This window comes from Aspergillus chevalieri, chromosome 7 (genome assembly GCF_016861735.1).
Source record: "Aspergillus chevalieri M1 DNA, chromosome 7, nearly complete sequence".
Classification (NCBI taxonomy): domain Eukaryota; kingdom Fungi; phylum Ascomycota; class Eurotiomycetes; order Eurotiales; family Aspergillaceae; genus Aspergillus; species Aspergillus chevalieri.
In genome coordinates this window covers 835,477-850,651 of record NC_057368.1, presented here as the reverse complement: position 1 = coordinate 850,651, position 15,175 = coordinate 835,477, and the positions used below count along the sequence as shown (strand labels likewise).

Here is a 15,175-nt window from a genome sequence, read left to right as displayed (position 1 = left end):
GATTTCCTGGTTGATTGCCTCAGACTGGGGTCAGCATCATTGCTGCCGGTGGCAGTGCGACCTCGTGTCATTATTGTGTTCGTCATGTCCGACGTGGGGTACTGGATGATGTACAGCAAATGAAACTACTCTACCAAAGGCTCAGCAATGGCACATCCAGGTTGCTCAGCGAGTCATTCTCAGCCGTGAACATGATACATCTGGAAGATAGCCCATTGTCTGAGACAGTCCACCATGAACGACTGCGCGCATTGATTGCTGGACAGTTGGATGACATGCAGTTAGTCTGCCAGGACCACAAGGTCCTGATAAATGCCAATTACCTTGTGGCACTCTTTCAATCCGCATTGCGTCACCTCGCAGATGAGATATGTGAGCCGTTCCACTATGTAAAGGCAACCAGGGCATATAATGCTGTTCCCTCATCCCTGGCCGCTCACTTGGCACACTATGAGGAAATTGGGATGCAATCTGGTTTCTGTCATGAAGACCTGGCGCCCTCTATCGCATCGGCCCTTGTCATGGACCATTACATCCCAGTAATGCTGAGTGGGTAGATTCTTCCTTACATTATTAGACAGACTTGCCTGACATATTAACTTAGTGTTGGAGCCTCACGCTGTATTCCACTCGCTGTACCGGGCGGCGGTTGTTGAGGCTATTGGTGAGTGCAGTGACTGGTGGGCGGAAGGCAGTCCTGAGAAGGGGGCAGATCTGGTTGAATGCCACATGGTGGAGCAATGTGATTTCCTCCTCCAAACAGGATGTTCATCGTCGTTATTCCGCCGCCAGTATTTGGAAAGCCAGAGCGGGCGGCTCTGCAGGTTACGATCAAATCGGGTCTGCCTCATTTGCCTGGTCCGGGCCGCTCAGCACCGTTGGGAGTGTGGACATACTCTCTGTGACCATTGTGCGCAGGTGTTCGGACCCCAGCATCAGGTTCTGAATATAAGTTCACTCTCCTTTTCTGCCTCTGTTGTCTCTACCAGAGGCCACTAGTGATTGATGTTCTACCTCCCACCATGAACCCTCCATACTTGCAATCGACGGTGGGGGAGTTCGGGGCATGATTCCTCTGGAATTTCTTACCTTAATTCAGGAATCTCTCAGGGCATGTGAACTTCAAGACTCGATTGATCTCAGTATTGGGACAAGCTTAGGTCTGTATCTATTGACCCAGTAGTGTAGTGTCTCAGCCTCTCTCCATGATATCAAGTGGATGAAATTTCATTTGCCCTGCTCTAATCTTGGCCTTGTGTTGGGGTGTCATACGGTAGAAAGCTGCTGACTTGAAGTAGGAGGCCTCAGTGTCATAGGGCTGTTCCACATGCAGTGGGATGTTAGGAAGTGCACTGGTGTTCTCGACCAAATAACACACCATATATTCCATGAAAGACGCAGCTCATCTCTATCCCAAGCCTCCCAGACAATTTTTGGCAGTACATCTTTTTTTTTTTTTTTTTGGAAATGTGCATAAATGGATTTAATGGCTCCTCCATGGCGGCTGTTATGATGGGTGCGTGTTCAATATGGCCCTGAAGGACACATTTGGGAGCAATAACCGAATATTTGACACATTAAAGGGAGAGAATGATTCCACCATGTATTCAAAAACGAAGATGGGAGTGGTAGCAACAAGCATTGCCAAGGAGACATGGTCTTTTGTCTTTGGGAACTTCAATCCTGCAGAGATGCCCAGAAAAGATTGTGGTCAGTTACAGCCCATCCAGTGCTTGCATCCCTGTTGGCGGGTACTTATTCAAAGATAAGGATACGAGATCATCCGGCCTGTGAATACAGACCTGGAACCATTTGTGTGGGAAGCATAAGTTCGTTCAAAAGTTTTGCTTGCAGTGATACTAATGGAATACGCGCAGTGCAAGAGCCACAGCAGCTGCACCTTCGTGAGACTTGCTTCTCCAGGGATCGTATACGCGCATGTATGCTGATTGATTCAAGATTCTTCTCTCCAGCTGATATTCACGGAATTGGCTCCTTCCAAGATGGGGGACTACAGGACAACCTAGCCGCGGACATTGCGCAACGTGTATGCTGTCAGATCTGGCCTTCCTGCAAAAACCCTGCATGCCTACTGTCCATGGGAACTGGGGTGACGCCTAGGGCGTGTGACCGATCACCGCACTTCCGACATATTTACCAAGACGGCTTCGTCCGTCGAGGATTCGATGCCTGGATGTCTTCAATGGACACGGAAATGAGATGGCTGGAAATGGTGGACCAGCTAGAGGACACATTCAAGCCAGACTACTTTTGCTTTAACATCCCACTACAAAACACGCCAGGCACCCTTATACTGTAAACACAATGGAAGAGTACCGGAATTAGGTGGTTGTCTATCCAGGAGGCGCCTGGAAGGCATGGGAGGCAGCAACCGCGCTACTTATGTCCCGGGCTCTTTTTTGAGCTGGATAGCCTGCCTGACTGTGCTACCACCCCTTTTTGTGCCACGGGACCATCCATTGTAAAGGTCCCACACAGCAGGTGATGGACGCGCTACACCGATTACGTCCCCAGGAGCTGGACTATACCACGGACTCTGAAACAATAGGTAAACTGGATAGCCCCAATGAGCTTTGCCCAACCTATGGAGATATTGCCAGCCGGTATCTTTTTTCACAGTCCACTTTGACAAAGTAATGAACATTTACGTCAGATCAAAGTCGAAACAGCGCTGGTGTATCAGCGGTTTCCCAGACAGTATTGTGTCAATATCTGCGAAGCAGCAATTTCAGGCACCATTCGGGCGCTTTTCCCATGCTCGCCCGGGTACAGCTCCTCGTGAAAGCTGCGATGAGTGAAAGTCTGTTAAGGGTAAACGTCGGAAGCGTTCATCTACACAATCTCAGGAAGGCGGATCAAGAGGGTCCGCTGTGGAGAGCAAGGTGTAGGAGAAAATTATTAGAACACACTTCATTATGTATTGGAGTTTCGCGTAAAATACAGTATCATACGCCATGCAATCGTTCTAGCATTACAAATGGTCTAGCCTTACGAAAGACTTATTTACAGCTTAGCCGAATTGTGGACTGGTGTTTCCCGTACCCCAAACGACACTATCCGCATCAGCTTACTCTAGAAATAACCTCTGCTTAGCCGTATTGTCTTTATAACGTATTAGATTTCAGCGTCAAGAGTCATTGTAGAATGCTGTAAATTCCCATACAAATGTTCTGGGCGGGCATCTGGTGATCTGATGCACCATGATTCCTTGAATGCGGTACACGCCCTTATATGTTGATAGTATGTGGATTTGATCAAACCCTGACCGCAGTTATTCTGCAGCCCCAAACTTGAAAATTCCCTCACATACTTTGTGGACATACTCTTATTCTTTCTTCCATCCTTCCCACCTTTCAAACTGGCCTGTGTTCAAGTCAAAAAGATCTAGCATACGCCCAACGCTGTGATCTACCAAGTCGTCGATCGACGAAGGTTTAATGTAGAAGGCAGGCACTGGTGGAAAGATAATGGCACCAGCCTGTGTAACTGGAGTCATATTTTGCAAATGTATTGTGCTGAGAGGGGTTTCCCTGAGAGCGAGGACCAGCCTGCGACGCTCTTTGAGCATCACATCTGCAGCCCGGGAAATTAGATCGTCGCAAGCCCCAGAATTAATCACAGCAAGTGTCTTTACGCTGCATGGTACGAAAATGCAACCACCCTGAGTAGTGGTTAATGGCTTAATGCAGTAAATATCGCCGGATGCTTCACAATAGAACATTTAATTTGAGCTATCCACACAATTGATACACTCCATCGCCTCTTTAATCAACATCCGCGTCCCACCTTCCTTATAAACACCGCTCGCAGCGATCAACTCCTGTTTCCAAAACTCCCATTTGTTCATATCAAATTTCCTGTCAGCGGTATTCTCATTGGTATGATCCCTCTCCATCCTGCAATTATACCACAGCTTCTCAGCCGCATGTATATACCATATGCATACTGTCCGCACAGCCGTTTCATAAACATCCTCAGACTCAAAGGCTCCATTCAATTCAAAGTATGCAAGGAGAGAAAAATCCAATGGGTCGAAACTGTGAGACTCATCAACAAAGGGCTTGGATGTAGCAGTAGCCCTTGCAAAGAAGGTGCTCCTATTCTCCCACTTTTCTATTTCCTCAGGCGTATGTTGGGTGTAATGCCCTAATGATATCTGCATCAGCCACTAAGCATCAATATGAGAAAAATTATACTTACAGAAATCTTGCAAGTCAGAAGAATAGTAACCAACACATGGAAGATCCGTCCACAACTTCTCATGATCATAGATCAGCTGCTCTCCTGTCCTTGGATCCATGACTGCAACCGTCTGAAGCTTCCTCATGAAGTTAAGGAGATTAAGCTGGTTCTCAGGCTTGGTATTTGTTGCGATATCGAGAGCAAGGTGGCTAATGTTCCAGGCGAAATCTCCGCCAATTGTATTTTTGGGCCATTTACCAGATAAGGCTTCCGCTTTTGTAAGTTCCACAACTTGTTGAACCGCTTCCTCGGGTGAGGCATTAGGGTCCTTGACGAGGTTTTGGAGGAGTTGAAATTCGGGAGTTAGTATTAAATCCGGGTCGTATTCGGCGTATTCATCGTATTCGTCAACCATAATGATGGTTTGGTTTAGGTCTAGAGGGATGGAAAGATGGTAAGAGAAATTGACGGAATTAATAAAAATCAAATACTATACAGATAATCACTCCAAGCTTGAATGTCGAAGGATTTAATATGTAGAATCGGGAGTCGTGTGGCTTGTATATATGTACCGTTGGCGCCGATCGGCCCGCTGAGACCGCCTGGCCTTGGGGCAGTGTTTCAAGGTTAACTGCACAGCCCAGTCTTAATAGCCTCGTGAGAGGGTTCATGGTGCCAAATAAATAAGCTTTCACTATAACACAGATTGCTGGTAAGGCTGGCTGCCAAAAGTATCCCTAATGGGGCGATCGGAGCCTGCGACGAAAATATGCCAAATTAAGAAATTACAGCTTCTTCAGGGTCTATCAGGATAAGCTAGCAACGAGATGTACGCTATAGGCGGACAGACAAGGCTCTCTCAAACGCCCCAACGGAAACTCCTGGGAATGCATGATTCTATACAAACAAGGCTGCATCAAATCAAGATATCAAAGGCTGGCCGGTAGGCCCAGACATATTTTCAATTCATCCCCATCTGAAAATCCATTCTCCTCACACAAGCATCCTCAAACCCCCAATTTACAATACGTTTATCGCTTTACAATCACCATCTTCAAAATGTCGTTCAACTTCAAGTCCGTCTTCCTCCTCGCTCTCGCCGCCAATGCATACGCCTTGCCAATCTCTACGGCCGGTGACACTGCCCTTGAAACCCGCAGCCTCGAAGCCAGGACCCAGTATAAGGACGTTGATTGCAATGGCAAGGTCTTCAAAGCAGATATTCTAAGATCCTCCATCTCCAAGGCGAGAGAGGTCCAGGGACTTAAAGATCAGAAGAAGCCGGGATATAGTTATCCCAAGCCATACGGAAATGACGACGGGAACATGTTCCCTGGAGCTAGTGGCCTATATGAATACCCCCTGAACAGCCCAGTCTACTCTGGAAGTAAGTCTCCCCCCTTCGTCATAAAAAACACCCCGTACTGATTGCACGGCTACAGAGGGTATACCCGGCTCGTATCGCGTTATCATGACCTCAAACTATGGCTATAAGGGCGCCCTTCTTCACAAGGGTGGTAATACCTTCCAAAAATGCATTAATGTCGAGGACAAGAAGAAGCAGGAAGAGGAAGACGCGAGAAAGAAGAAAGAAGAGAGTGACAAACAGTCAAAGGAGGCAAAGGAGGCAAATGAGAGGAAGAAGCATGGAAAGGGTGGCAAGCAATAGGACCTTCGCATTGGATTATCATGGATTATATGTACTATAGCGATGGTGTTTCTGAGACTTCTGAATAACCTCTGTTGGTGTACAATTACTTGATACCCGACGGATGCATCAAAAAGTAAAACTAGATAATATATATCTCCAATTAACACTTTGGATTCTGAATGACTGTCTGAAGTAGGCGTAAGATGCGAGATAGGGGAACAGAATCCCACTCCCAAGAATTGTCTTTGTATAGCAAGGGTATAGTCAATGCATGAAGATCCCGCTAGATAATGAAGGGGGTGAGTATGCAATGGGCGAAAGCGTCGCTTCTGTGGAGAATGGCAAGAGTACAGCTTTGGCTTTCAGTTACAAGACGGCAAGCCACAACTCGATTTGTTGGAGTACCGTCATGGAGGGTCCGTTATTAAGACGTTCAGTGATTTAACCGCATGGGCCGGTTCAAATCTTGCTACACTCATTCTGGACATAGTACTTTGAAATACATAATACAAATGACCTGAGTGTGACGGCTTACACCATGAAGCCGCCGCAGTGTCTGGTATCAACAAACACCGTTATCCAAGCAATGTGATAGTTCATATGTGATGGCTCACGGTTGATGGCTCAAAGCTGCAGTAACAGTTGATAAAAAACTCGGGCAAGCAGTCAACTAACCCATATAAGAAGCCTTTCACTAACTACATAGATTTCCCCTTCTTCTATCTTCTCCAGATTGGATATTCTCGTCGATGGCTACAATAGTCTAGATAGGAACTCAATTCGTTATTATCCACTATTCCGAGCCCGTGACACATATCAACAGAACGATTTAAACGTCGCTAGCCGACAGAAGAAGAGCCATATGTAGGAATAATTGGCACTTCCTTTGAAGATAGGTGACTTTCCAGTGCATTCTGATTCATCCGTGCTAGAATATTACCTCCAAACCAACAATAATAAAACATTACATCAATGGGATATATGAATAGAAACGTCTGTAGTAAAAGCACTAGAGCTGAATAACCCTTTGAGGATTCGGGAAAGCACTAGTACAAATTTGACGTCAATAGTGATCCTTACAAGAGCCACAGTTAAGCATCGAACAATCTATCCTAGGTAGACCTTGACAATGGAACTCCATGGAAGTCAGGGTCACTCCCAACTCCCATGCCAAGACTCCCATGGGAGTCCCATGAGAGTTCCAAGCTCATTGCCTGTGACACTGCGCCGTACAACCAGTCATTCAATCTGGCACTTTCACGGGCTCGGAATAGTAGATAATAACGAACTGAATTCCTATCTAGACTATTGTAGCCATCGACGAGAATATCCAATCTGGAGAAGATAGAAGAAGAGGAAATCTATCTAGGTAATGAAGAGGTTTTAAGAGGATTGTTGGCGACATGACTGGATGGTGTTTGTGATGTATCATCCATTGCCGTAGTGTTGAGCCGCCATGTGAGCTATCATATGTGAGCCGTCACAGGCACCATGGGAAATGCAAGCCCGTGTCACGGAGCATGAGCACTCGACTGCTGTATAGAATGTTTGATTGCCTTGGCCTGTTTGGCGAAGAACATTCACTGAGCCTCGCACACACATTAGATAGCTCGTCGTTGACGAGACCTGCCTGTTTCCTTTTCCTTTCCATGTTAGAATTTCGCGAGATAGTCTACCAATATATGTCATATTGAACGAGACCGTCACAGGTGCAAACCAAACCAACACATTTCATATATTTCCAGGCGTAACATGAGGAACAACAAACAGCAGATTCCATTTTATCCAAATAACCGCAACATGGAATGGACGAGTCGAAATGCTGCACTTTGAAATCACCAAACTGAGGTACTGAAGAGTAATACCACCGTTCAACCGCTAGAGGAGCCTGGCAAAAGGACAAGGTGTCTCGAGGTCTCAGTGCCTTGAGCATCATATCAATATTTCAGGAGAAATACTCACACGCCACCTTTCCCAGTGAGCAAGTGGCCCCTTCCAACAGGAGGACAAAACATATGTAAGTGCATGGACCACACATTATACAGGGAGAAAAGGGGTTTGTTGTCATGACTGTAAAGGAGTTGTATTGTGTGTTGATTGATGATGGTTCTCCTGAGCCGAGAGACCCCTTTTATATACATACATGAAACAGATCTAGTTCTAACACGGCAGTAGCAAGCTTGGTCATTATTTTCCTACCCCAAGTCCCCAGACAAGAACCGTGACCCCTGTTGCAAGAACTGAAGCGAGAAGGAAGGCGGGAAACATGAATGTGCCTAACATGGCCATGCTTGTCAACGTCGCAAAGATCCCTCCAGCTGGAGTAAATCCACCGTACATTAAGGACTGAAATGCAGCTGCCAGTGACCCTGTCCAATTTTTAGACTTTTAGCACTAACTTGTTCAAAGAAAAACGGACCTGCAATAACTCCACCAGGTCCAAATCCAAGGCACATTATAATTGTCATGACAATGGTGAATGTTATCCACCAAGCCATGATAGCAGCAATGACATCTGAGATTAATTAGTCTATGCATTAATCCACATCTAAATTGTCAGTGGGCAAATACCTGGGCGTGAGAGCCACTGTGAAAGATTTGTCCACCATTCATCCCAGAGCCAGGTTTGAGTCAAGTTTTCCACGCCATATATGACCAAAGAGCGGTCGGCTATGAATTGACGAATTCCCGCACCAACAGTCTCCGCCCGAGTAAAATTCAAGCTAGCGATCAAAAGATTTGAAGGAGGCATATGGAAGGAGTCAACTTTGGATGAATACCGATTATCCTAGTGTGTAAGTTTTCCTGCTGACCCACGGAAGCTGTAGGTCATGACAGAGTCAAACTTGATGAAGAACTTGTCTGTGCAGCTGGTTCAGCTGGTGGTTCTTTGATTGTATAACAAGCTAACTAACTAATCTTTATTTACAAGTAATTTAGCTATTCCTGGCATTGGGTATCCAATTGGGTACCAAGATTTGAAATCGGCATCAGAAACTTGGATTTCTGCCTAACTTAGATTTGATCATTGTGCCATAGAATTCTACCCAAGCCCGCACGGCCATTGCAATTGCAGGCATGGCGTTTAGTATCATTTGATGATTTGCTGAACCACTGCGCCGGGAACATGGCGGCCCAGCCGGAACTACCGGAAAGTGGAAACATTGGGCGCTAGGACATCCTAATCCGTTTTTGGATAATTATAGCAGGACGTCCAACTTCAGATAAGAACAGGGGCGGCTGACCCAGGCCCTACAATACAACAAGTCGACATGAAAGGATTTAGGTGGGAGCCCAACTATGCTGTGAGATTCATCTTAAGGAACGCCAGGGACTTGGGAAAAAAAAAACCATTGATTAAATCGGCTTCTCTTTAGACAAGTAGTCAAGCTCGAGATATCTAAAATTTGCGCTTAGCTTGGTAGTGCCTGACCCATCTGTCGAACACTTTCCTGCGCTGAATGAAAACTCAAATCAAGCCATTTTGTATTCAGATGATCAGCTTTAACAGCGGCATTGAGTTCAACAAATGCTTCCCTCGCTTGCTTACATAGCAGCTTCAGGTCTCTGGCTTCTTCCAACAGGTCATTGGTGTAGTCCTCGTAAGACTTTGAAGGTGGCGATAATCCAAGGTTATTTGGATGAGAAATCTTGTTACTGATGTGCCATGTACGAATTTTTACCCGGTTTTCCTGCAGAAAGAAAGACAGGCGGCTCGATTGGGATATCAGTGTCGCCTTGAATATCGCAGCGGGGAATTGGATCCGGATCTGAGAAGTGAGGCGCTGAATCATGGGGAGATGTTGTGCCATGCTCAGGAGTCTCCGGACATGTATTCTGTTCTGGTACAGATATTTCCAGTGGTTGAGATTCAGAGCTTGATGGTGTGCACGGCTGAGTGTTTGCACTAATATGCACGCAAACTTCGGCTGGTGGCCGCGCAGGGAGATTATGCTTGGGAAGTGGCAAAGTGCTTGGAAGGGAATCATGATAAGGCTTGGGGCGAGGGGATTTTGGGGTTCTTGGGGTGCATGGATTGGGTGATTTGTATGGTGAGAATGACTTTCTGTAAGAGCGAGCCCACGGCTTAAAGTTGTTCATGTGAAAGGTAGGGGGCATATTTTGGAAATGGGGGATGTTTAGGGGTATATTATGACAGACAGGTGATTGGTAAAAGGGAAGAGGAGGGCAGCGGAAGCTGAAGGGGAGAGTGCAGGTTGTGGGAAAATTGAGTTGAGATGTTGCAACCTCTGCGGCCTCAATTGTCCTCTTTATACTTGCTCTCGGTCCGTCAAGTTCACCATTCCATCTTTCTCATCAGCAAAAGCGATCAGGCAAATTCCTCTCATTCTCAAACTCTCGTTTGAGGCTGCTGACGTGTCTAGCTTCATCTACTAGTGACGCAGGAGGCCGAGATCCGGTGCCCTGCGCCAATCGCATCTGGGTGTTCCATCTCCAAGCCTCGCATGCCAAACACACTGAAATAAAAAGGATGCGGTAATTTCGCTATTGGCTGGTAAACATGGCGAGAATACATAAATGAATTGATCCTGGTGGAGTCGAAAGACGGCTGTGGAGGGGGAGAGGCGCCATCCAGTTCACAGCCAGACCTGGTAGCCAGATAACCAGAAAGTTGCTTTTCCCATGTAGAATTTTAGGAGCCTGGATGAAGAAACAATCATGATATCTTGAGATAAGAGACCACAAGCAAGGCAGCTGAGCATCCAGGTGTCCTCAAGGGAAAGCCCAAATAGGATGGCATGGCGGAAACAACAGCCAAAAACTCAAAAGTCGCTGATCAGCCGGCGGACCACGCATGAAGGAGTTCATAAACGCAATCATAAGCAGCAGCACAGCATCAGTGGGTGATGTGGATAGGTCAATTTCCAATGAAGCGACAGTAACAAGGTCTCAATGTCTCAATGGTTCAGGTGACCGTCGGCCACTCCGGCGCCATACTGGAAAAGGGCAATTGTCGGGTAACGCAGCATCTTGGTAAGAGGGCAGTGCACCGGGAAAGGCAGACAGGAGAGGGAAAAAGAGAAGAGAAAGTGCGTGGTCCTTTGAGGGGGAGATGTCGGGCTTTTATAGATGCAATGGATGTGTTGAGGCGGCATGTGAGCAGCCTAAAAGCAGCGCGAGGCGGCTCTATCCCCGATACAGTATGCGCCATACCACAAAGGGCAATTTTGTTCCCATTGACGGCAGGCGGTAGGGCTCGGCAGAAGGATGGTTCAATGGGAGCCGTTTCTGGCGCCCCGCTAACCGTCATAACAGATACTATATTATAAATCTCAATCTTAGGCCTTCTAGTTGCTTGGTGGTTGAGATACTATCATTCTAAAGAATGCCATTTTATATGGAATACAGCGGTGGCCCGCTCGGTGGTGGATTACGTTATGTACATGAATGAATAATCAATGCATAATGATGCACAAGTCTGCATCGTGCAGCAATTCCGCATTGCGGAGGCCGCACGGTTCTAGAAGCTTGTCTATCTGAAATGCACGCACACGCTGGCTTTATGATTGCCTACTCGGTCCAAGTGAATAACTTGGAGGAATCGGGGAAGGGGGGGGGGGGGGAGGGATTGTCCAGACTGCACGGGGCCATATGGAGCAGAATTGGGATGGTATTGAACATCTACAGAGCAGAATCGTAATGGATAAGATATGCACTTGATCTCCTATAGCTATAATGATCTTCCGACATCGCTAATCGGGCCGATTATTTATCCATCTAATCCTAATCACCTTACTCCCAGAAAAGCAATAGTTCTGGGACGGGCTACCTTTCGCCAAAGAGATTGGTTTGATAAGTAGTCGGTCCGATTAGCATTCACCATACGATAGATGGCTAAGCACTCATTCTAATATTACGGCGTCAGACAGTCAAGATTACCCCTCAGCAATTGAAAATCCGCCTCTATATAGCCTCAGATAGTGATAATTATAACAGTCGACTGTCTGATTCCTCTGAGCTACTTGCTTCATACTCAACATCAGAATAATGTGACAGACAGGTGCTTATATGTAAGTCGAAATGGGATTCTCAGGGAAGTGGGGAATCAATAATTCGCGACTAGACGAGGTCTTGCATGGAGAGATCTATTTTAAGCAGAAAGGTAATGAATTCTCGACTATCGTGCATACATGCACATGGAAACACAGCCTTCATGGATTAAGCACCACTCACAAAGCTGTATTTTGCGGCGTGGCTTGGTAGCCCGAAGGATCCGATGCCACCCGGTTCCTGAATCAGGATGCCACTGAGAATGGGCAAGCGTAGGCTTTGGGCATATGGGATATATTTGTATTGAGAATTGAGAACTGGCTGACAGAGTACAGAATAGAAAGCAGAAGATAATGGTGGACAACATTGGAGCAGTCTGTATTGCTGGCAGCGGTAGAATGGACAGCAGAATACAGTTTCTGCCATCACCGCCATCACCGCCATCACCATGCTGAATTTCATCGCGACATCTATCCAGTCCATACAGTCCATATAATCCATGACAGGGCTCAACGATGCAGAGTCAGAGAATTAAAAGTCTTCATGTGCGTCGAGAATATACCTGAGGACCTGAAACATGAGGAAAATTGCCTGATCCGGGCCAAAATGGGCGCAGACGGTTTCAACTGTCATTCCTGCAGCATAGCCTCAGTAGGGTGCCACCTCCAAAATGGCGCTCTAGGCATGGTTCAAGAGGCTATTCAGATGCCACGCTAAATTGTCCTTCAAGGCGTATTTTTGCAGTGCGGCTATTTCAATTGTGAATGCATCCCGGAGGATCAGAATGGCCCCAGGTCTGCTCCCACTGCCTTGCGATCATCCAATAATGTGACCCTACTGATTAATCATTCATCAGAGCATTAAATTAAAATAAGCTCGCCCCATATCTGAGATCTTGGCTGATCCTGGTGTTCTTTTTCCATGCAGTTTCAGAGCATGCGCAGGTACTGTTGTGATCCTTGGACCCCAAAGGTCAACCTTTGCTATACATCATCGCGATGGAGGTGTCCGCTGGTCAGCCTGGGGGCCATCTTCGCATACAACTTCATGACCAATGTATAGGAGGACTGGTCTATAAAAGAGTGCTTGAATCTGTCCCAGAATTGAGTTCTCCATCAACAACAATCACAATCATCTTCACTACAAAGCTTCCAATCTCAAAGCCTTCCGCTTCCTACAACTCTTTGCTTTAGAGCATCTTCTCACTTTCAACCAATCTTTATTCAAAATGTATGTCAACACTTCCAAGCTTGCTACTGTGGCTCTTGCCACCATCCTCTCTGCCAACTCCGTCCTCAGTGCACCAATTGCTGGTCGCTCTTCCAACTTGTTGACCCGTGACCCCCGTGGCTCCCACGGCTCGACCTCCCACAAGGTCTCTGACGTTACTGGCGCCATCTCTGACGGTACTGGTGCGATCGCCGATGCCATGACCCTCCAGGAGTATCTGAACCAGAAGCGCAGCCCTCGCGGCCACCACTCTGGCTCTGGCAGTTCCACTGGTGAACGAGTCTCGACTTGGACCGGTGCTTTGGGCGACATCACTGGCATGGGCGCTGATGCTGCCACTATTGCTGAGGCTGCCAACAACCAAAAGCGTTCCCCTCGCGGCCACCACCACTCTAGCTCGAGCTCTTCCACCGGTGAACAGGTCTCAACTTGGACCGGTGCTTTGGGCGACATCACCGGTATGGGAGCTGATGCCGCTACTATCGCTGAGGCCGCCAACAACCAAAAGCGTTCGCCCAAGGGCCATGGCTCTAGTCACGGTGGATCTAGCTCTTCTGATAAGGCCCTGAATGGCCTTGACGCCGCTGGTAACCTCGTCGGCATCGGTGCTGACGCTGCGACTATCGCCGAAGCCGCCAACAACCAGAAGCGTTCGCCCAAGGGTCATGGCTCTAGCCACGGTGGATCTAGCTCTTCTGATAAGGCCCTGAATGGCCTTGACGCCGCCGGTAACATCGTTGGTATCGGTGCTGACGCTGCGACCATCGCCGAGGCCGCCAACAACCAGAAGCGTTCACCCAAGGGCCATGGTTCTAGCCATGGCGGTTCTTCTTCCTCTTCCAGCGACAAGGCTCTGAATGGCCTTGATGCCGCCGGTAACGTCGTTGGCATCGGTGCTGACGCTACGACCATCGCCGAGGCCGCCAACAACCAGAAGCGTTCGCCCAAGGGTCATGGCTCTAGCCACGGTGGATCTAGCTCTTCTGATAAGGCCCTGAATGGCCTTGATGCCGCCGGTAACTTCGTCGGCATCGGTGCTGACGCTGCGACTATCGCTGAAGCCGCCAACCAGAAGCGTGCCCCCAAGGGTCACAGTGGATCTAGCTCTAGCGGCAAGGCCCTCGATGGACTCGATGCCACCTCCAACATTGTCGGCATTGGTGCCGATCTCACCACTATTGCTGACGCCGCCAACCAGAAGCGCGCCCCCAAGGGCCATGGCCGTCCCAGCTCTTCCAGCTCTTCCAGTGACAAGGCCCTGAACGGTCTCGATGCCGCCACTATCGCCGATGCTGCCAACCAGAAGCGCTCCCCCAAGGGCCACGGTTCTAGCTCTAGCCACGGTGGATCTAGCTCTTCTGATAAGGCCCTGAATGGCCTTGACGCCGCTGGTAACCTCGTCGGCATCGGTGCTGACGCTGCGACTATCGCCGAAGCTGCCAACAACCAGAAGCGCGCCCCCAAGGGTCACAGTGGATCTAGCTCTAGCGACAAGGCCTTGAACGGTCTCGACGCTACCTCCAACATTGTTGGCATTGGTGCCGATTTCACCACCATCGCAGACGCCGCCAGCCAGTAGTGGCTTGAAGGTTCTGGTGCCTTCACGATTGATACCCTCACACATTAGACAAACAGACAGAGCGGGCAGTTACGGAGTTAAAATGGTTATGTTTTTTGCTTTCTTGGTTTTGTTCTGTTCTCCTTTTTCTGGGCATGTTATGCAAGCGAATGATGTTTATGAGTCTATGGAGGCAAGGCGTTGGGATGATCTGGTTATTTATTCTGCTTTTTTACCTGTCTGCTTTGGTTTGTCTTTCTCCTGACCTATCCTCATTGCTCCTGTTGTCTAGATCACTTCCGAGCAGTTTAATATACCCTATTGAAAACCAACTTGCTCTTCTCGTCTTTGTAGAGTTTTGTAGCGAGCAGAGGGCCCACAATTCATTTAAAGTAGTCTATTATCCTCATTCAATATTACCCTCGTTCAAATATTCTATCTTTTCTTTTTTTTTTTTTCACTTTATCTTCCTTATCATAATTTTTCTAAAGCTTTCTTCTCCCTTTGGGGTTGAGTCCATT

General features: G+C 47.6%; 5 protein-coding genes across 5 annotated transcripts; 3 read left to right on the top strand and 2 right to left on the bottom strand.

The window, feature by feature from the left end:
- Positions 1-191: 191 nt before the first annotated feature.
- Positions 192-557, top strand: ACHE_70266A (uncharacterized protein; the record flags this gene model as incomplete). Its single annotated transcript, XM_043282580.1, has 1 exon — positions 192-557. The coding sequence occupies one exon, from the start codon at positions 192-194 to the stop codon at positions 555-557; it is 366 nt and encodes a 121-aa protein (XP_043139945.1).
- Positions 558-3,742: 3,185 nt separating this feature from the next.
- Positions 3,743-4,618, bottom strand: ACHE_70265S (DUF3632 domain-containing protein; the record flags this gene model as incomplete). The annotated part of the gene is made up of 2 exons (XM_043282579.1): positions 3,743-4,167; positions 4,222-4,618. The coding sequence occupies 2 exons, from the start codon at positions 4,616-4,618 to the stop codon at positions 3,743-3,745; spliced, it is 822 nt and encodes a 273-aa protein (XP_043139944.1).
- Positions 4,619-5,262: 644 nt separating this feature from the next.
- ACHE_70264A (uncharacterized protein) lies at positions 5,263-5,872 on the top strand (the record flags this gene model as incomplete). Its single annotated transcript, XM_043282578.1, has 2 exons — positions 5,263-5,590; positions 5,646-5,872. The coding sequence occupies 2 exons, from the start codon at positions 5,263-5,265 to the stop codon at positions 5,870-5,872; spliced, it is 555 nt and encodes a 184-aa protein (XP_043139943.1).
- Positions 5,873-8,041: 2,169 nt separating this feature from the next.
- Positions 8,042-8,606, bottom strand: ACHE_70263S (uncharacterized protein; the record flags this gene model as incomplete). The annotated part of the gene is made up of 3 exons (XM_043282577.1): positions 8,042-8,223; positions 8,274-8,369; positions 8,426-8,606. The coding sequence occupies 3 exons, from the start codon at positions 8,604-8,606 to the stop codon at positions 8,042-8,044; spliced, it is 459 nt and encodes a 152-aa protein (XP_043139942.1).
- Positions 8,607-13,094: 4,488 nt separating this feature from the next.
- ACHE_70262A (uncharacterized protein) lies at positions 13,095-14,675 on the top strand (the record flags this gene model as incomplete). Its single annotated transcript, XM_043282576.1, has 1 exon — positions 13,095-14,675. The coding sequence occupies one exon, from the start codon at positions 13,095-13,097 to the stop codon at positions 14,673-14,675; it is 1,581 nt and encodes a 526-aa protein (XP_043139941.1).
- Between the last annotated feature and the right edge of the window lie 500 nt (positions 14,676-15,175).